This window comes from Camelus ferus, chromosome 14 (assembly GCF_009834535.1).
Source record: "Camelus ferus isolate YT-003-E chromosome 14, BCGSAC_Cfer_1.0, whole genome shotgun sequence".
Classification (NCBI taxonomy): domain Eukaryota; kingdom Metazoa; phylum Chordata; class Mammalia; order Artiodactyla; family Camelidae; genus Camelus; species Camelus ferus.
Window position 1 is genome coordinate 7,741,813 of NC_045709.1, and position 22,401 is coordinate 7,764,213.

A 22,401-nucleotide genomic window follows, 5' to 3' on the forward strand; every position below is an offset into this window, starting at 1 on the left:
TTCTCCTGTACCAAACTGAGGAGGGGAAAGAGTTTATGCTTCAGAGTCAGATGACCCAGGCTTGCACTCGCCACTTTTCTTGCCAGCTGTGTGACCTCAGGCATGTTACTAACTGCTCTGAATCTCAGTTTCTTCATCTATGAAAAAGAGGGAACAGTAATACCTACCTTGTAGGCTGTTGTGAGGATCCCATCAGGTAAAGTAAGCAAAGCAACCAGCTTAATGCCTGAACCGCAGTAGGCACTCGATACATGGAGCCATGAACACCTGGAAAAGATACCTACTCTCCCTGTTTCCCTTTTCCTACATTTAGAAGTGAAATAATGAATCAGGGCAACTTTCCAGTTTATTCAATAATATGGTGTCTCCTTGGTTTATTGTGTGTAAATGCACCTGTGCTTGTCTTGGGGTATACCTGTACAGGTGTCCCCACAGGTGGAACCAGACGCAGTCCTCAAACGTGGAGCATTTGTCTGCTACAGCTAGCTAGAAGCTGGATCGTGGCCATAAATCTGATTCAGCCAGGTGGATCCTAGCTTTGTGACAGCTCCAGAAGCACAGCTCTATCCTCTCAAAATACCTGGGTGATACCTGAGTTTCCAGCCTGATGACCTGGAAAGTTTCAGGCAACTCTCTTTAGCAGACACAGCTATAGACTCACAAAATTGCATTTATTTTTGAGTATTCTTTATTTACATTCTTGAAATCTTTTAGAATAGCCTTGACTAAAATAATTACATAAAATAATCTTCACTGTGTTTGTTACATGTGGCACAGAATAATTTGACATTTTATAAATATGTTTCATTGATGCACAAATGGAAGAAGCACCCTTTGCCAAAAGCAATAGTAGAGTTAGTTCAATTTGGCTACGGTAGCACTTCAAAAAATGACCATGAGATGGTGCTGTGCCCAAGTAGATTAAGTATGCTTTAAACTGAGAATTTTCCCTAATTTTGGCACTTAATTCTTTAAATGTAGAAGAATCTACCGTTCAACTTAAGGTAGAATAAGGTTGGTCACTCTATTTTAATAATATTGACTGGGAGTGAGTCCTTTAATCATAGATCCATAAATAAGTCAAGGTCTGTTTCACTGGGGTGAGGGGTGTGTTTAAAAAGCCTTCACAGTCACAAAATCCCCAGACTAAACAAAGGGCCCAAAGGTACCATTTTACTTAGAGTCTGTCAAATATGTATAAGGATCATTGCTTTCACCACCCTCATAGAATTCTGTTAAAGTCTCCCCACAAAATTAGGTCAACTTCCAGTTTATTTAAAGACCTGATACTTCTGGCACATTTTAATCTGCTTTGACAGCAATGGAAGGTCATAGAAACATTAGAACATGAAATTCACATTTAAATTGACACAAAACAAACATGCACACATGTGTATATACTGAGTGTTTTCATTCATGACTCTTGCTTTTCCTCCATATAAATATATAAATATTGAATAAAGTGCATGGGAACATGTCTGAACAAGTATACAGATACATGTTTGTCTATATACACTTGAATAGATAGTCATGGAGAGAAAAAGCATACACATCTGTAATATATATGTAGTCAGAAGACATACCAGGCAGTATTTATGTTCATTCTGATCAAGACTGAGTATATGGGTGTAGAATCTGTAGTCTCTTCTCTAATATATAATGAGATGTGCAGAGTTATAAACTAAGGCAAAATACAGTTGAGCACAGACTTTTTAACATTTGTATTTTTATCAGTTCATGTGGTATAATCATGAAAATAGTTCAGCTCAAATGCAGCCCAGATACTAGTGGCTTAATGTAAATTCTAGCTTTGAAAAAAACACCTTCCAATGTAGCTAGAAGCACATAATTAGGATAGCCCTAATGCATTTCCAAATACCCAAGGGTACCTCCCACATTGTTTAGTTTTCAAATATATAATTTTTTTTTCCAAATGGCATAGAGCAAAAAATGATTTCTCATTCAATAGAAATGCTTCAGTATTGAACGCACATTTTGAACATCTACTCCAATAAGAATGTGCAATTCAACCTAAAATAATAGCCAGGTGAATCAACTGCTATTACTCTCTGTCTTTCTTTAACAAACTTTTCTACAAAATATTATATTACTGCTTTTTTTTTTGGAGGGGAAAATCCAGCATCAGCATATAATTAGTTAATTCATCTTTAGGAAAATGGAACAAAAATTTTGCTTGAAACTTTGGTAGTCATAGTTGGAGTCCAAGTTGAAGTGTGTATTTCTAAACTAATTCCAAGCTTTAACCTTAAGTGGTATTTCCCCCTCCCTTTGGTTGGTTGGTATTCATTGGCAACTAGTCAAGAAACTTAACTGAGAAATCGTCAGAGTTGAAACAAACCTGTTTCTGAACCAGGTGAGAAGGAAATAAGTTGAACTGATTCTCAGAATAAGTCTGTTAATGACTATTTTTGATAAGAACCATTCCAGTTAGGTCATTTTCTTTAAAGGCAAAGATCTTGTTTTAATTATTTTTATATCCTTAGTACCCAGGAGATTTCTTCACACAGTGTGTCCATTCAGTAGACAATTGTGAGTCCAAAGCTGAACAGTTTTAGTAAATAATATAGATTGATTTGAAAGCCTCCGTTTATCTGATGGGTGCCAACAGCAGGGTCACCTGCGTTTTACAGAGATGTCCTAAGACTCTACTGCTGTCAGTAGCCAAAAACCTGAGCTCATTTCCTCAGTCCTGACGCAGTTACATCAATACTGCCTACTGCTCGGAGGAGCACATGCACAACGCAGCCATTAAAGAGCAAGTTACCAAACATTTCTACGGTGCTGTTTAGGAGAAGCAGTTTCTAGAAATGTATTTGGTAATTTTTGATTATCCGTTTGATAGTTTACCTAGTAGAGCAAACACTAAACAAGACCACGCTGGAAATTCAGAATAAAGCAGCAGAAGTTACTAAATAACATTTAAAATCTTTCACTTCTGAGAAGAATTAACTTGAAGTGCAGCAAATGCCAGCAACTTTGTAAATATTTCAAAATGGCATCTGTGAAAAAGTGGGAATGAAAAAGTTGTCAAGTATCTCATTTAAGTATCTTAATAAGACAGATTTTGTAACACTGTCCTTGGTGTCTTTTTGTTGTTGTTCAAAATATGTATCATGGTAAGTCTTAAAGAGAATTTATCTTTATTTAGGAGGCCATTATAGTCAACAGATGTTTCACTATTTAGAGCTATTTTTATTTACAGCAGTAAGTGACCAACTCATGCCATCAATTAACAACATAGTAAATAGCAAGGTTTCCACTTGAAAATAGAAGTTAATTTAGATTTATTTATGGCCTCATTATAATTATACAATAAAAGCTAATTAAAGACATGTCATTTACAATGTTAAAAATAATATCATAAAGCTCACAGCTGAAATGCTGTCAGAATATTTGAAGTGCACGTTTTGTGAATCCTGCTTTTCATTGACAAAATAAAATGAGGCATATAGATACTATTGTTGATTCCACTAGACTGGCCTAGTTTTTTCCAGCCTCCCTATGTTTTTTCTTTTTTCTTTTTGCTTTTCCCTTCCAGATAGGTGAAAACTCGCTCAGTGTGCACTCCACGGTTGCCATGGCAGCCAGTCCATCACACACAGCTAACCTTTTCATTCACTGTGTTGATACTGTCTGTAGGAGTGCCTTCTGAATGCTGTTTTCCTAGAGCAACCATAGTGCAGTCGTTATCTGTCGTCTTGTCATCTTTCTTTGAATTCTTCCTTTGTCCCATTTGGAGCTGACTGGACTTGTAGGCCAAGGCTGGTATAGTGTTCACTAAAATTAACTGCAGTGGTTTTTTATTTTCCTTGTACTGACACTGAATGTACCTTGAAAAGGCTGACCTATAGGTCTTGTTGAACAGTGTGTACACCAGCGGGTTGACGGCTGAGGAGAGGTAACCGATCCAGACGAACACATTGAGCAGGGCTCCGATGACATCCTCGTTGCAGGACTCTTTGCAGATGACGGCCATTATGTTGGTGATGAAGAAGGGGCACCACATCACCACAAACAGAAAGAAGACGATGCCCAGCACCTTGCAGGCCTTCTGCTCGTTGCTGATGGACTGCATTGTCCTCCGGCCGTAGGAGCCTGGCTCCCTGTGGATGGACCGCTGGAAGAGCTTTTCTGAAGACAGGGAGCTCTGAGGGAGAAAGCTGAAAGAAGCTAATTTGGCCCGCGTTCCAGGATCACTCACACACAGAGTAGCTTCTTTCTGGAGTGACTTGATGGTTAGAAAGTAGGTGATCACCATGATGGTTAAGGGAATAAAAAATGATACAAAAGAGCCGATCAGGACAAAGTTATCATCAGCGAGTAAGCAGCTCCCTTCCTTAAAGACCTTGGAATCATCCTGGAGCCCAAAAACTGGTATTGGCATGGATATACCTGGAGACGGACAGAAAATGAAACATTAAGGAGTTGTGTAGATGAGGGCAAGATCATCACCCATAACGGTGGCTGTTCAAAGGATTTTATATCAGCATTGCTTAAAAGCTTAACATACACTTTCAAAGAGAATTAAAATTCCCTTAGACTTACTTATCCATTTTATAAGGATATATTTATATAGTTCCTTATATTTATATTGTCCTACGTAGACATTTCTTTACTTATAAATACATCTAGCTTTAATTTTTTTCATGCTGTTTTTTCTGATGTAACATTATACTTATTAATTGAAGAAGAAACATACAAAGAAACAAAAATAAAAATGACCAATGATGCCACCATCCAGAGATAATCATCATTCACAATTTGATGATGTTTATTTTAGATAAACACACATATACACACACATTTAAGAAATTCAGATTCTATTTCATGTCCATTTCTGTAACTCTTCTTTTCACCTAACATACCAAGAGCATGATTTATAAAAATTGCTTCATAAAATTAAAAAATAATATATTTTCTTTCTAGAACATTTGGAAAGTGCAAAAAATAACAATGAGTAAAGAAAAATAACACATATTTTTGCCAGCCAGAGACAACCATAATTTACATTTTGTGTAGTTTTTCTCCCATTTACATGCATATGTAAATATATATGTACATGCAGTATTTTATGTGCAGTTTCAATCTTCTTAATCCATTTAACATGAAATCATAAAATTGCACACATTTTAAAGTATTTTTGAAAAATATGATTTTTCTAATGTGAGTTTAAAGTAAGTTTAACCAATTTTGATTCTGTTTTGAAAAGCTTTTTATTATGGAAAAATTCTAACAAATACAAAGAACACAAAACAAAACAAAGCAACCCAGTGCAATGAACCTGTCACCCAGCTTCAACAATGACCAACTCACGGCCAGGCTTGGTTCACCCATACCCCCCACCTGCTGTAACCCCCCCATGTTTCTTTTGAAACAGATCCCAGACATCATATCATTCAATCTAAGTATTTTATTGTGTATATGTACAAGGTATGCACTCTTAAAAAACTAATATTATCACAGTACCATTCCCACTCCTATACAGAAATGTATGTTCTTTAATATTAAATATAGAGTTGGTGTTCACATGTCCAGTGGTCCCATAAAGGTCATTATTTATTTTTAATGGTAAAGCATTCATAAGGGTGGATTACAAGAAAATAAGCAGCTGCAGACTTTTCTTATTGACAAGTAAAACGTTTTGGTAGATAATGAGCTGAATACATGGAAACACGAGCTCATGGTCAGTTGTTTTGTCACTCAAATTTGAGGAACCTGTAAAGCTCTCTAGGGCATAGGGCTTAGGCAGAGGAGGGAGTAGAGTGAATAAAGGCAGCAGTTGGCCTTAATCATGTTAATTTCTCCCCCATGATGACAGAACCTGCTGTGCACCGCCAGCGTTGTGCAGTTTGGGAGAAGTGGGGATGTCTTCCTCTACTAGCCTGGGACTGATCAGGCTAAGGCAATCATTTGATTGCCATAAAGGAAGAATCAGGATGATGGGGAAAGAAGAGAAAACATAAATCAAATATATACTCTGTATAACTTAAGTTTGCTTCCTTTGTGAAATGGTAAATACCACAGGGCACCCAGGAAGAAGGTCAGCAGAAAAGTTCCTTTCCAACTCCTGCCCATGTTTTCAGCTCCTTCAGAACTGTATAACAGGAGTGTCCTTGCTTCCGATCACCCTTCAGAGTCTAGTGGTCACAATCCAGCCAAGAACACAGGTTTGTTCCAGAGATGGGAGCTACTGCTTGCTTGATTCTTGCCATCCATGGAAAAACTTCCTTTGGGGATCTATCTGCATACTCAGAACAGAGTCCAGCTCCATCCAACAATGGATCAGACTGTCCTAGCCTCATGCACCTCACTACAGCCATCCTTGCAAGGAGGGAGCATTAGCTTGAGTTAATCTAATGCTTAATACAAATCTTCCTCAGTGACATTTGCCATTATCTTCACAGACTTAACTGACAATATTTGTCATTTATCTATGCAAGGCCATCCCAGGATTCTTGGAAGGTGGAGATAAGTGACATCAGAGCTGTTCTTAAGGACACTCAGTGTTTAATGACTCTTCATTTCCTTCATTCCTCTCTGTCCCTTGCCTGTTTCTGGGAACATTCTGTGGGCCAAGAAGAGATGGAAGAAGTGTGACTCCAAGAGGAACCTCTTCTGAGACTGGATACACACCAGCTTTGCTTATCCTTCAAAAAACTATTGATTGCAAAAGTTAAGATGTGGTTTCTAAGAAGAGTGTTTTGTTTGTTTAATTGTTTGAACATATTATCTTTGAAAGATGTTTCCTGTACTAAGCTACATGATTTTTGTTAGTGTAGTTGCCCACTAATTAGAATAGATGCAACCAACATGCTTCCATGCGTGTGTTGAGGATAAAATGAATCAGGTTTGCAGAGTACCTAGGACAGTGCCTAGTGCAGAGTAGATGTTCTGCCAGTGGTAGGTAAACATGAGAGTAGCTTTCTTTGCAGAATTATTCAGATTAAATACAGTAATTTGATTTTGTTCTATTTTACCTTGATTGTATGTGCTGGAGTTTAATATGTAATAGATATACTTAAATCAGAAGAAGTTAAAAAGACTTTTGGCTATCAGCTCTATAGTTCATAAATAATGATGTAATTATTATCTTCTGCCAGGGTAACAAAGGGTCTCAATCAATTTTAATTTTATACAGCTAGAACTGTTGATTGCTTTTCTAATGTGATGAATTACAGCCATTATGATTAGTCATGATACACGTAAACAAAGTATCAACTGTCCAAAAAAAGTGCATGATTTTGTTATTAAATTCTTGGGTGTGTATTTTCTTGATTAATACAAAGGAAGTCACCACCTTGAGAGCCTTTTGCCCTACTAGTTTGTGACCTGGTAATTTATATCAGTGGCAATTCTAAATTAGCCAAAATACAGGATTACCTAAAACACAAAATTCTTCAATCACTTGGAATTCAGATGCGTGCCCTTGTTTGAGGAGAAAACACACACACACACACCCACCCATCCACCCTCCAAAATGGTTCAACGTCTGTGGTCCGGGAGGGAAACAGATGTTAAAGCCACTTTATTGAGATACCCCCATTAGCTGCCTGGGATGAAGTGTCCCTTTAAAGTGGATGTGGCAAGAGGACACAGGCCATTTACAAGGGGGACCTTGATTTGGAGGGGCAGAATCAAACTGATTAGCTCTTTAAATGGCCCATGCTTCTTTACACGTAACGCGAATACCCTGAGCAGTCTCATACACCATTCTTTTCAGTGCCTCACTTATAGTAGGGGGTCAGCAATGGTTTATGGAAAGAGTAACGAGACAGTTAAAGCAATACTCTATAAAAGAGGGGGAGGAATTTGACGTCAAAGAAGTATAGCACTTAGATAGGCTTTGTGGATACTATAAACAGTTCAAAAACACTCTGCTACCAAGAGAGACAAAGATGCTGGCCGATAGCCAGGACTGTGGTCGCAGTCATCTCCAGTGCATTCATTTTCTGGTTGCTTTGTTTGATAATAGCTGCTTTTGGAGACCTGACATCTCCTCTCACTTGAAATTTCTGCATATAAAGCATTTTCCTTTAAGAACAGACAGTAGCCTGAACTACATGACTCTGCATTTTGTTTAATATATTTTTCTGAGGAGTAGAAAATAGCAATCAAAATTCAGTATCAGGCTTGGATCCTCCATGCACGTTTTTATTTCTTTGCATTAAGACTAAGACAATGAAATGAATAGGGAATGACACCCAGGAGCATGAAGGCTTTGGCTGGTGCCTAAGCCCTGCTTCCTCTTTGCATATAAAGTTTGCACCTCTGGTGAGCATCTTACCATAGTCGGGGTAAATGGCCTTAACTCTGTAGCACTGGCTGTGAAAAGCAAGCTTTGTTTTTAATCCTAGATTTTTATACTTTAGTATCTTCTGAAGGTACTTCTGAGACAGTGTTTCCTTGGGAAATAAGAAGGTTGCCTTACTAGGTGGGGATCCTCTAATAGGGAACACGACAGTGGGAATCCCCAGGGCCTCACATCAGGTAGGACATGGAGGGGAAAGAGGCAAATACTTCAGGACTCCTGTGAAAAAGACCAAATTTTGGTTTGTAGGTTTCATTTCCTCTGAAACTATTACTGTGCATTTTCACATGCTGAATTTTTTTCAAGGTATAAGAGTAGATTTACTGCAGATACTAACTACTATATGTAAAATAGATAAAACAGCAAGGTCCTACCATGTAGCACAGAGAACTATATTCAATACCTTATAATAGCCTATAATGAAAAATAATATATATGAAAAGGAATATATATGTAAATATATATTTGTAACTGAATCATTTGCTGTATATCAGAAATTAACACAACATTGTAAAACAGCTATACTTCAAAAAAAGAACGGATTTACTAGCAGTTTGACAGAAAGCACCACAAATGAATACTGTAAGTTGGTCATCATACTGCAGGAAAAATCCTCTACATCTCCGGTTCTGTTAGCTCTGAGTTAGCTCAAGAGTTGCTAACTTCCTTACAAGTTCTGGTCGTCAGATTACATAGTGAAAGCTAGATAGGCCCATCAGTTACCCAAGAAATTGTATGTTTCCTCTTAGATTAATTCTGAATATCTCTAATACTAAATTGTAACTTTTCAGAGTATTTTCACATATATTCATTTACTCTCCGTTGACTTTTTTTTAAAAAACAAAATTGTAAAAATATTACCCACACTGCCCTATAGGCAGATTAAATTTTCACTTTATAGGAAAACTGAGGCTTTGCAAGGTTGGGTGATTTATTTAGAATCTCACAGAAATTTAGGGGCAAAATCAAGAGTCAGTCTTAGGTTTCCCAGTTCTTATGGCTGGACTTTTCACCTGCTTACTTGTTCCTTTTATGGTAGTTGTAAAAGTCTATCACTATGTCAGAGGTCCCTAACGTTGGTTTTAGGAAGACGGTGGTAGTTCTAAAATCTGCAAAATTTGCATATTATGTACATTATTTTGAAGAATAGAGTCCTCATCAGATTATCAGAAGTTTCTGCTCCCCAGGTTGTTAACAACCACTGAATTGTATCAGTGCCCTGCCTACAGAACATACACACACAGATACACATAATCCCTAATGAGTCTCTGTTACTTCCACACTTTCTTTTTCATTCTTTACTCTCAAAGTTGAAATTTTCTCTAGTGAAACATTATTCTTTGAGGCCAGATTTTTTTAAAACTAAAATCCTTAAAATAGGCACCTAGTTTCTTTTTTATATAGCAATTGTTCTCAACTTTGGTTGCATAGTAGAATTACCTTGGGAGCTTTTGAAAATTACATTTCCTGGGCTCTATTCCCAGAAGTTCTGATACTAGTACTTTAAAAAATACCAATGCTCAGGCCTCACAGGGACATTATTATTAAAACGAAAGAACACCCAGGTGATCCTAATTTCCAAGCAGTGTGGAGAACTGGAGATGTAGAGGATTAAAAGTGTTGTAAAAATGTGTTTATTTTGAAATAAACTGAAGTCAAGTAAAGTTTTATCGTTCTGCCCTTTGCTTTTATTAAATAAATCTATTAATTTTCCAGTAGGCTCAGGCTGACTTGTCCTGGACCAGTTCTGATGCCATCCCCTTCCCTGAAATGCCCTACCAGCCACTGGGGGCTCCAGAGTTTATCTGCAGCAGGGACCTGGGGGTGGCAGCTGGTTGGGTGGAGGGAGCAAGGCAACCTGTCTTGGGGCTACATTTGTGTTTACTTTGACTCCGATTATTTGGGGATGGTTTGGAGGCCGTAGATGAAGATTGTGTTCCTAAACCATATTCTACATATCTTTTGAGACATATCTCATGACATAATTCTTTCAAGACATCCCCGACATGAAGCCTTCCCCAAATGATTTCTCTGTAATAAGAACTCGTTTCCTTATTCTGTAGTCCTTCGTCACCTCCATAAATAATTTATACTGAGCTAATTCACACTTCTAATGCTTCAGAATTTTTCTTTAGAAATGTCTTTTCACCCACAAGATGATATCTCATTAATGGCAGGGATATCTTCTCTTTTACTTACAGCAAGCCCCTCCAGCATCAAATGCAGCTCTGCTCATACCTGGAGCTTAGTAAATGCTTGTGGGATTGATGAGTAAATGAATGAGAGGGTGAGAAAAGATAAGGAATTCTAAATGGAGTTATAATAAATGTTATAGACACGACTTGAATTTACTGGATTATTTCATAATTTTCCCCTTCATTTTTGCTGGGAAAACATAGTAACTGAGGCTGCCAATGAGCCACATGGGCCAGAAAGAGAAAAAACGGGTATTTATGTGATACTGAATTTGTACACTTTCTGCGAGAACTACGTATAGGATTAACTAGCACATAAACTGACCACCTTAACAGCTAAAATCACAAGGGAAAAGATGCTTTAAAGTGCAGTGCCCGAGGGAGAATCAGGAGGTCTGGGTTTATTCCTCTCTGTTCTGACTGATAGCCTGGATGGAGGGCTCTTGTTTTTCTCAAAGCTCTTTTTCAGGTAAATTAAACAAGTGTGTATTGGAAACTAGAGCCTTCCTCTGTAAGGTGGAAATAAGAAAAAGAGGTCTTCCCTAATTTACTTACAGGGCTTTGGTGAGAAAACAGTGAGGTAATGTGTCTGAATTATCTTGTAAACTTTTAAGATGAGTAATTACATCTGGAGTATTCGTCTTTGTCTGACTTCTTTCACTTAGCATAATGCAAATGGCAGGATTTCCTTCCTTTTTATCGCTGAGTAGTTTTCCATTATATACGTCATGTACACACACATACCACATTTTCTTTATCTATTCATCAATGGACACTTAGGTTGTTTCCATGCCTTGGCTGTTGTGAATATTGCTGCAGTGAACATGGGGGTGTAGATATCTCTTTAAGATAGTGATCTCATTTCCTTTGGATCTTATTACTATTACTATTATTATTATTAGAATGGTATTGACCTCTTGGGCTTCCTGAAAACATCCCAGAGATCCCTGGAACCCATCTGCAAAGCTACTAATGTAAAAGAAAAAGCCATCGGCTTGGAATCAGAAAACTCAAGTTTGGATCCCCTACAATCTTAAGCAAGCCACTTAATCCATCTGACTCCTTTCTCCCATAAAATGGTGGATTGTTTAATAGTATCTCCATTAAAGGACTCTCATGAGGAATATATGTGGGAATTGCTATACTGTTGGTAGTAAATACAGAACTGTCTAGCAGGCAGAAATCATAGAGAAGAATGTCCCTCATTCTGTCTGAAAATCTCTGCTATAGCTGAAACCTCTTACCTCCTGTGTTTGGCTCTAACAGAAATGGAAACCAGCTTGCTGTCATCTTTACAGCTTAGCTTAAAATCTATGTCTTGCTTGCCTCCTTCGCAGAGAGGTCTGTGAATAGGGAACCAGTTCATCATTCACCATAAGAGCCTTGCAGAACAAGACCATCTCCCAGAATGGCTAACAGACTCCTCCGCTCTGTCATTTTCCACAACTGACTAAGTAGCAAATGGTGAAAATGTAATGACCTCTTCTGTTGATGGTAACAGTGAAGTCAGCTGCCAGCAGTACTGAGTAATGGGTGTGCAACGTGATTTGACTTAGAAAGTACACGTTCGGATTCACAGAGCAAGGAGAAAACAGAGATTTCTGCTGTGCACTTCCCCTGTGGGAACAACGGCTGGCTGGCGAAATTGAGGGCTGCTTTCCCAGGTGTTGGAAATCAGTGTGAACGGCTTTCTCCCAAGGCAGCCCCAGTGAAAGGTTCTCAAAGATGAGTCTGCCATTGCTTATTTTATCAGTCACGGTTTTTCTTTTTAAGCAGTAGAAGCTGATTTGGGTTGATTTAGCAGGAAATAAATTTAAAACGATACTGAGTAGTTCAAAGAATTCTTGAGATGGCTAGGCTCCAGGTTAAAGTTCCAGGAGTAAAATGGCATTGCAGACGTGGTCCAATGAGGAAACTTCTTGTTTTCCTTATCCACTGAGCCTCACCAATGTCACTTCTCTACCAGGGACTCAATTATGCAAGCCCTGGGAGCCTGATGCCTCAGCTACCTCCATGCTGGCAGAAACATCCTCTTGTTCGCTTTGCTCTTTTCCACATCACAGTTTTGCCAGGGTGCTGCTCTTTGGAGGAACCTAGGTTCTGAGCCAATGTCCTAGCTGAAGGAAGGCTGGAAATTTAAGTTCTGCCTCTTGGGAATTTCCCCAAATATAGACAGGCTAGTCGAAAGAGACCCAGCCATGAATACGGTGGGGATTCATCTCAACCTAGGTGTGGCATGATTTGCAGCTGTTGTAATTGGGCTAGGGGCTGGGAGATGCCTCTTCCAAAGATGGCGATGCTGCAATTTCTGGTCTTTTCCTATTTTCCTCTTTTTCCTGTGATTGTCCTCTTTCTCTGTCATCCCTGCAGTCAGCATATGTTCAAGTATTAAATACTTAAAAATGAGCCAATCTGGAAATTACATACCAATAGTTGTGAACTTGAATGCATATGGGACTAATGTAGTCATATAGTTGAGTTATGTGGTGGGTTACAAACTGGACAGTGTCTAAGGAAAATCAGGTTCAATTAGGAAAAAACACACTGCAAGCCAAACAAAAGCAACCTGTGGGCCAGACCAAATTTTCATTATTCAAATAGCTTGGCACAGATTTGGAGCTGTAAAAAGTGTTTTTTGGTGGATTCTTTATTCACATCCTTATGGGCTTCTCATTTTGGCATCACTGACCTGATAAGCGGACACTGTTTCTACCACAAAGGGGAGATGAGGTTGCCAACAGGAATTAAGGGTGCTAATTAGCTGACCTTCAAACAAGGCAAGGCGCCTGGATCATCCAGGTGGGATCAATGTAATTACAAGCTTCCTTAAAGTGGAAGAGGAGGGAGGTGGAGGCTCAGGTCAGAGTGATTTAGTCTTTGAAGCTGGCAGTAGGGCCTCTGGAAACTGGAAAGGGGCAGGTGAGGCTTTCTCCCTTTGAGCCCCTGGGAGGAACACAGCCTTGCTGACATCTTGACTTGGCCAGGTGAGACCCGTTTTGGACTTCTAACTAGAAGTGGAAGTAATACATTTGTGTGTGTGTGTGTTTTAAAGCTGGCTAAAGGGTTGCTTAAGTTTGTCTGTATTCAATACCTTGTTATAACCTATAATGGAAAAGAATCTGAAAAAGAATATATATATGTATAACTGAATCACTGTGCTGTATACCTGAAACACTGTAAATCAACTGTACTTCAGTAAAAAAAAGTAGACTCAAAAAAAGTGTTGCATAAGTTTGTGACAGTTGTTATAGCAGCAGCAGGGAATGAATACGTGTTTCCTGGACCCGTTCTTGCTCTGATCCTTGTACGTCGCTGTGGGAAGGCACCTTCGTGGAGACCGTCAGGGAGGGGGGCTCTCCAGGCTGTGGATATGGCATCTGCTTGTACCCAGAGCTCTCTGCTCCCCCTGTAGTAATGGCATTGCCTTGGTGCATTTGGAATGGATTCACCAGGCAAATTCTTCAAAACTTGATGAGTTTTGATGCCATCTAGGCTCATGTATTAACTTTTAAACCTTTCTGTGAGGAAGAAAATTGTTCCATAAATGAAAAGCAGCACTGCTTTTCACCCTTATTTATGTGATTAAAGTGCAACTCACAGCTGTGGCCAAGTGGATTGAAATAAGCAGGAGACTGGGTGACTAAGCCCTGGCTTCTTTCCTTGGTCCTTCCTCTTACAAGCTGTGGGTGTGATGAATTTGTTCTCTCATAAATGTTTTACAATAACTTCGTCAAGTTCCTCAAATCCTCTTGATATCTGCATTGAAAACTGTGGCTTTAATTTGGCGGGAAAGTAACATCTTCATTTTATAATTTACGATGTCAAATTATTCCAATATGAACATGTTATATCTTTTTAAGTTAGGTCTTGTTATTTTGTCTTATAAGAATTTAAGGCCTTGTTTTCCATAAAGGTCTTGGGAATGCTTCTGGTATCATTTTTGAATCCAGTATTATTTCCTGTGTCAATCTGGGTGGTTGTTACTGTTCCATTGATGGTATGTTACTTCTGAATTGTCAGGTAAAGGTTGTATTTCCTTTATGGGTTTGCTTCTCTTATGCCGAAGTATTTTTTCCTGAAGTTTATGTTCCCCTGGGTTTATAAGCTACCACAGCTGATTCTGTACTCCAGGAGAAGGGGTTCTACAGCTCAGACCCTCGCCTGTGTGCCTCCGGAGATTCTGGTTGGGGAGGAGGATGGACCGTAGGGTAGAGGACCTCTAGCATTAAGATGTGGGCTCAAGGACCCCCTGCTTGCTCACATCCGGCCTGGATGCCTTCACAGACACCTGCGTAGGTGGCTGCTCTAGCTTACAGTCCCCTAACCCTTGGGCTTGGGGGAGCAGGAGGAGAGAAAGCTTGGAGGCCAGCTGGCTGCTCCCTCCCCTCTCCCCGTGCTCTGAGTCAGTGATTCTTGACTTTGGAGCACATTGGAACCACCTCGGAGGTTTAAAATACTGACACCTGGACTGAACCCAGAGTCTGACTTTGAGCCCGAGGTGAGGCCTAGGACAGAAGGTTTAAAACTCCACAGATGACCTTAATGTGCTGCTAAGGTGGAGATCTGCAGCCCTGACCCCATCCTGAACTCACCACGCCAGCTGAGAAGACACCGGGCCGAGGTTGCTGTTTCTCTGCTTTGCTGGGTCACTTGGCCGGCGGCCCCTGCCGAGGGCTGTGTGCAGACTCTAAGAGGGGGCCAGCTACCCTGTCTGTGGCTCTCAGTGCTTTTCTTCTCTGGGTTCTGTGTCTCCTGGGTGTGGACCTGATCACCTTCTGTCTTCCCAGAGGTTTTTCAGAGGTTTAATGCTAGTTCTCAGATTTACCAATTGCCCCCTTAAACCTCTCTTAGGTATTTAAAAGAAGTAGTCTGCAGTCCTGGTGAATTTGCCTTTGTAACAGCACCTGGAGGCCCTTCTTTACATTTAAATCTGGAAAACTAAAGGGAACCAGCGTCAGTGACTAAGTCAGAAGAGTCCTGGTCTTCAGCAGCACGTATATTTTCCTTCAGAACACTATCGAATTGTGGGGGTATCCGAGAGGGCTCTAGACATAGTGCCAAGTCTGGGATTTGATTCTTGGCTAACAAGACAACTTTATCCCTCAGAGTTGTCATGAGGATTTAAAGAGATAAAGGGAAAGGCTCCCAACAGCATCTTGCAGGAGATACCCAGAGGTGATAGCTGAACTTGAACTCTTGTGTGAATAGGACAAACGCATCAACTGATGTGTGACAGGAGGACCAGTGCTCCGAGAAGGAAAAAAACCATCTAGTAGGCATTGGTGCGGAGCTCACAGGCTTAGGTGTCCCTCAGTGCCCGTGAGCCATACTCTGCTCCTTTTCCTGTTAGGGTCGCTTGTAAGATTTTGTTAAAATTTAGTTCATTAGACTCTGTTACCCTGCAAGAGGGGCACTTAATAGAGCTCATGCGGTTTAGCTCATTTCAGGCTTGGACTGGCTGGAAGGAGAAGCTGCTAGACTTTACTTTTAGCATAAGGACTTCACAATAGTTTTTTTTTTTTTTTTTTGAGCCTGTATTAGAATAAAATATCACTATTCTAGGTCTGCAACCTAACTGACTTCAACTCTTTCTAGGATGAAATTTGCCTTGGGATTTTAAAGTGTGCATCACTCTTAACAGAAGACAGCAGAGACTCCTAGGTTCAGGGATGTAACTGTATAACTAATATTTGATAGCATTTGAGGCAGAAATAGATCAGAGCCTTTAGTCAAGAGATCATAGATACCCCTCACCCTCCCCGATATGTTTGACGAGTATCCCCTGAAAAGATGTGTAAGTCCTAACCCCCAGTGTCTGTGAATGTGACTTCATTTGAATGTAGGGTCTTTGATCAAGTTAAAATAAGGTCGTTAAAATAAGCCCTAACTCTGTATGACTGGTGGCCTTATAAAAAGAGGAAATTAGGACCCAGAGACAAGCAGCAGCACACGGGAAGAACGCCATGTGAAGATTAACGTAGAAATCAGCTGGTGCATCTGACAAGACAGGAAGGCAAAGGATTGTCACCAGCCACCGGAAGCTAGGAGAGAGGCGTGGAGGAGAGTCTCCACCACAGCCCTCAAAGGAATCAACCCTGTGATGCTTTTTTTGGACTTCGAGCCTCCAGAACTATGAAAAATTTGTTTGAGTCACCCAGTTTCTGGTATGGCAGCGTGGGAAACTAGTACACTCTGCCTCATTGGAGAAGTGATGTTATGGGCTGGTCAAGTTCAAGGAACACTCACTGAATTGTTAAAGGTTGAAATGTGTAAAGGCTTTTTTAAAAAACATTTTTGAACTTTAGAAAGGACAGTTTCACAAGATCCATCCTAATTTTCCTAGTGGGTGAAGCCTTGTGTGAGATCTATAAATAAGTCTCATTAGGGTGGGGTGGGGAGCTGTCTCTCATTTCTACTTCCTTCCTGGTCGGGAGTGGGAAGGGGCTCCCAACTGGGAGATATCCTGGCCACCTTTTTTTTTTTTGGCGTCTCCTTACACTTCTGGAATGCTCCTCTCTATTCCAGGTAGCCAGATAAACTGTAGCTGGGGACAGAACCCCAAAGCTTCCCTTCCCTAAAAAGGTCTGAGGTGGGGTGGCAGGTGGAGACCTTTTGATGTTCTGAAGGGCCTATGAAACTTTTAAGACCTGGAAAAAATCTGAAATAAAAACAGGCAACCTCAAAATAAACATTTAAGTTAAAAATCTGTACAATGTAACATGTAACCTGGCCAGATCAGCTCTGATAGTTATGTTTAATGTGGCATATTAGTATAAGTTACGTATTTAAGATGATGTGGGTGGAGTCTCCAAAAGTAAGTTACCAAATGTCTTAAACAGCCCGGGGCACGGGGGCAAATTTTCTCTATGAAAATTCTTCATTAAAATAAAGCAAAATAGTAATCCCTCATGGCTTTCTAACCAACCTAATAGGCAATTTAGAAAAGACTTGAAATAAATGAAAATTCCTAGGTACGACTTTCTATCCTTCCAGTGAACTTTGATAAACCTAATTACTTAACGTCTCTTTTTCCCAACAAAGACAGGAAGCAAAGATGTAAGAAAATGTTACTTCATTCACTATGAGCTTATGAGATGAGATAAAAAATGCACCAGGGTTTTGAATAGAATTGAGACTTCTAAATGGATATAGGGCTTGGTTATCACTCCACTTTATGGGATATTGGTCTTTTAAATGTATATGAGTCTTGGATAGACCTTAAAGTTTGTGAAAGGGAAGATCAGCTTGCCCTTCTCCAGTGGGGCCTCTTCAGCTCTTAGCACGAAATAGTGTGTACTAGTGCGGTGATTCTTATGTGCACATCCTCAGAGTACTTTCATCCTGGCATCAGGGTTTTTTAGTGAAAGACTTAAGTAATTACGGAATGATACCCCTTTAACCTATCATTCATCCACAAAATAATTTTTGAATGTCTACTAAGTATCGGGCATGATGCTAAGCACCAAGGATGCAACTGTGGCTGAAGCAGCCGCCGTTCCTGACATCACAGAGTTTACGATTCAGTATGAGGCATTAATAGTTCATGGTAATACATTCTAGGGTGGCAGCAGTTTCTGGGTGCAGTGGGGAGCAGTACAGAGGGACACCTGGATTTGGCGATAGAGCAAGAAAGCTTTCTGTAGAGAGTGATCAAAACCCTGAGACCTCAAAAATAAGAAGGCTTTATCCAGACAAATTGGATACAATCTCTAGAGACAAGAAAGCACGGCACGTAATAGGAACTGTAAGTCATTCAGTGTGAGGTGAGGATCCCCTGGAGAGAGATGAGCCTGAAAAGGTGCAAAAGCCGCATTTCGAGGAGCCCTGGGAACCACTTGGAGACGTTCTAACTTTTACCTGAGGGCAGTGGGCAGCCATTAAATGATTGAAGGCGGAGAATGGAAATGATCGGATGAATGATCTGGCAGTGTGGAAAATGGATCAGAAGGGAACTCGGCCAGTAAAGAGGCTGATGCAGTAAATGAGGTGAGACGTGACAGACAGCAGGGGGACAGAGGAAAGCAGGGGATTCATAAGACATTAAGAGAGAATCGGTAGAGCTTAGTGATGGGGTGTGGATACAAGGGGGAAAAATGAAGACGGAAGGTTTTTAGCTTTGTAGAGTGGTGCCCCTCATGGAACTAGAGAACTTGGAAAGAACAAGTTTTAGGGAGAAAATAATGAGTCAGTTTGGAACACACTGATTTGGAGATACTTAGAATTTGTCCAAGTGGAGCTTCTTGGTAAACAGATACACGAGTCTGGAGAAGGAAGGTGCTAAGGATTCCTCCAGGACAAGCCCCTCAGAGAGCTGTCAGGGGAGGACTCTAGAAAGAAGGGAGTACCAAGCTGAGTCTTGAAGGATGAACAGTGGTGGTCATAATAAAGAGGGGGAAGATGCTCTTAAGGCAGGGATCATGTTAACAACAGAGACCAGAATGCAGTGAGGTGTTGCAGGTAGCATGGGGTGGTGGTGGTGGTGTTCAGATGGAGGAAGAGCGTAGGGAAGAATTCTTGATGGGTCTGTCATGTCATGCCTTAGGCATAAGGAACTAGGAAGGAGCCAATAAGATTCTAGGCAGAGGAGAGACCTTATTCTATTCGTGCTTTATACAGATTAGAGCAGGCAGTAACATGCACTTGAACTGGAAATGGAAATAAGAGAATACAGTGCTATTCCTGTCAAAAGATAAAGTACCAAATGAATGCTGAGGCAGAAGGGATGGATAAAAAGGAATGAAATCAGGTGATATCGAGGCTGCAGAAATAGCAGACATAGCCATGGACTCCGGGAGGCAAGGAAAATGGCACGGATGATGCTGGTGGGGAGCCGGCTGATAAGACAGACAAGATGGGCAGTGGAAGGAGCAGCTCTGAGAAAAGCAGGGTAGATGGGCCATAACCCTTGGTTTTTCATCCTGCTAAAGTCATGAGTTATTAAAAGACTTGGATTTTTGTTCACTCCAAGAAACAGTTGTAATTTCCATCTTCGGGAAAGAGTCTGCAGTGATGTCATGTTATCCTTTTCTGTCAGTATTAAGGCTCAGGAATTATTTCACTCTGCAAAACTATCTTCCCTTTTTAAAAGAGATAGCAGTACTCATCATGTAGGGAAAGACAGAATATACTATTACAAGTTGGTATTTGCAGGGCATTTTTCTTTCCCAAATAATCAGACAAATCTCTGCAACAAAAGTTTTTTTTTTCTCCCAATAATTTGTCCGAGACCTCAGGATACTGCTCTATGGCTACTTATTTTCCAAGTTTCAGCTGAAACAAAACGGTCAGAAAAGTCTTCCCTGAATATTTCCTCTAAATAGTTCCCATTATTACTATCGTGGTACTATGTCCTATTCACAGCACTTCTATCCGCTTCAAATTATATTTTTGTTTGCATATGTGTCTTTCTTACTATACTATTAGGTCCTTGGTTGGTGTCTGTGTTGTACAGAGTAGTAAATATATTGACTGTTACCCCTAGTTAGACTTCTAATCTGAGGCCTAAATCTACTTTATGTTGCTATATAATACAAGGAAACCTCCACGCTAATTAGCAGGAGATCCCCAATGGCAACATGAACACATTAAAGCAAAACCATGATATGGTAAATGGGTGGGAGGGTCTAGGGGTGTAGGTTTGTGTCAGGGCCTGAGATGGGCAGGTCTGTAGCAAAAGAGGATTGCAGAGCAATCTCCTTTATTTTCTTGTGGTTGAAGGAAAGCTCTATTGCTTCCAAAGACAGAAGAGCTTTATCGAAAGAAGCCCAACTTAAACTGTTGATCCTATGACTCTATTCTTAAGTGGAGAGATCCTGAGGGAGCCTTTCTCCAGAAGCTGGCTAAATTGGGTTCCAACTGGGTAGAATGAATTCTTAATCAGAACATATTTTATTTGCTTAAAATGAATACTGTTGCAGTGACCCCCTATTTATCAACAAGGTCGTCATTAACAGCCATCAGTGTCTGACCTTGACAGATTCCATTACTGGAATAATGAAGTCTGATGGGTTACTATTATTAACATTGGCTAATGGTTTTACATTTGCAGAGCGAAAGATTGGAGTGAAATAGAGCTGCTTACTCAGGCAGGTTGACCACAGGGAGACAGAAGGAAGTAATGAAAAGCACAGGGAGCTTGATGAAAAATGAATGGCTCCCAGGAAGAATTTCTACAAATGAATGCAAATTCAGATATATATCTTTTAATCACCATGTTGAAAAGGTTGATTACTTAAAATTAGATTCACCAGATGTTTTTGTTGTAGGCAGAAATGGAAAACTAAATGGGAAAATACGATTTATCCTTTTAAGAGGTCCTAGTTATTTCATAACAGCTGGGAGGAAACTGAAGAAAGCAACCAGGTTCAGTGGGAAATGGAAGAGAAAAGCTTAGAAGCAAGAAAAGGAGAATAAAATGAATTCCCGTTGAATGTGAGCATTTTTGAAATTTGAATGCTTGGGCTTCCAAAGGATATGATTTTATTCTCCTAAGCAGCTTCCTTCTCACTGACATACCTTAGATTGTAAAAAATTTCCTTCTCTTATCCCCAAAACCATTATTAAATTTTGAGTACCTCCAGACACATGACCCACATAACATAGCTCCTTCTGTCACCCCTCCCCTCTCCCCAGTCAGCTGTGGGCAAGGGAGTAAACTTGCTCTTGTGATATAGTTTGGGAGACATTGGGAAGATCTGTTGTCAAATTCTCTCTCCCACCTTCCCCCAAATTTCCCATCACAGATTCATTTCTTTGTATCTATTGAGCATTTTGATCTTTCAGGCACTCTCTACTTAAAATGCAGACATTTCTGGAAGGGGTAATAACTTAGAACCCATTAGCTCTTATCAACTAAAACCTTATCCCAAATACAAGTTCCATGGGGACTGAAGCAAGCGGAATGAATTATTTTGGAGAAATTAGCATTTGAAAGAGGGGGAAACGGTACTCATCAGAGGTGGAAGAGCCCATTTTTGCATCTTCTACAACTCTGAATAGGAAGTTCTTTCTATGGATTAGTTAATCTCTATTGCCAAAACCTCTTGGATCATTAATTACCCAATTGAAATTGATTTGTTTTATGCCTTTACATATTGCTGAGAAGCCCAAGATAATGAGGAATATTGGTTACACATGGGGACAACCTCCTTTATAAGACAGAAATAGATTCTGTCTTGCTGTTGTCTGTCCTTCAGTTTCTGGGTTGAGGGCTCCAGGATCCTACTAATTTCTTACATAAGAAATTAGCTGCAGACTTCAAAATGACCTTTGTCCAAGCACGCAAAACAGAGAACCAGATGACAACGAGTAAGTTCCTTGCCAGATTTGACTCTTTATAATGAATCAAATTATCATACCTTCTGTAAGTGTATTTGAATGCAACAGTTGGTGCAAAGCATATAGGCAATGCATACAGTCTCGAGCCAATCAGTTTAATCATTTCACACCTTAGAGGAGATGACTCACAGGGAGTAGCTCCTTAAATTTTTTTTTTTCTTGTGTGTTCAATCATTAAGGGCCTACTCTATGGTAAGTACCACAATCTAAGAATAGAGGTAAGCATTGTATAAGATATGCTCTATTAAATTAGTGTATTAGGGAGGATAAACTGATTTATTAAGTTGAATAAAATCTAAACAGAACAAGGAAAATTAGTTGGGAAAAAAGTGTTGCAGAAATTGCTTTGGGATAGACCCAAGGTAGCTTTCAGGGACATAGGGGCCCCCAAAGAAAAACCCCAGAAGTAGGGGGAAAAATGGGAAAATAAAAATTGGCTGGCCCTCAATAGGGAGAAGCAGTTGTTAGTGACTTCTAGGAAATGAAATCTTCCTAAGACAACTTAGAGCATCCATTGGGCCAGTTAACTCTAAGAGTGTC

General features: G+C 40.0%; 1 protein-coding gene across 2 annotated transcripts in view; it reads right to left on the reverse strand.

The window, feature by feature from the left end:
• Positions 1 to 2,114: 2,114 nt before the first annotated feature.
• The window catches only part of HTR2A (5-hydroxytryptamine receptor 2A), a 53,087-nt gene continuing 32,800 nt past the window's right edge, over positions 2,115 to 22,401 (reverse strand). For both annotated transcript variants that reach the window (XM_032496147.1, XM_032496146.1), the window contains one exon: positions 2,115 to 4,413. In XM_032496147.1, the coding sequence (XP_032352038.1) occupies positions 3,614 to 4,413 (800 nt within the window). In that variant the 3' untranslated portion in view covers positions 2,115 to 3,613. The remainder of the gene's footprint in view (positions 4,414 to 22,401) is intronic.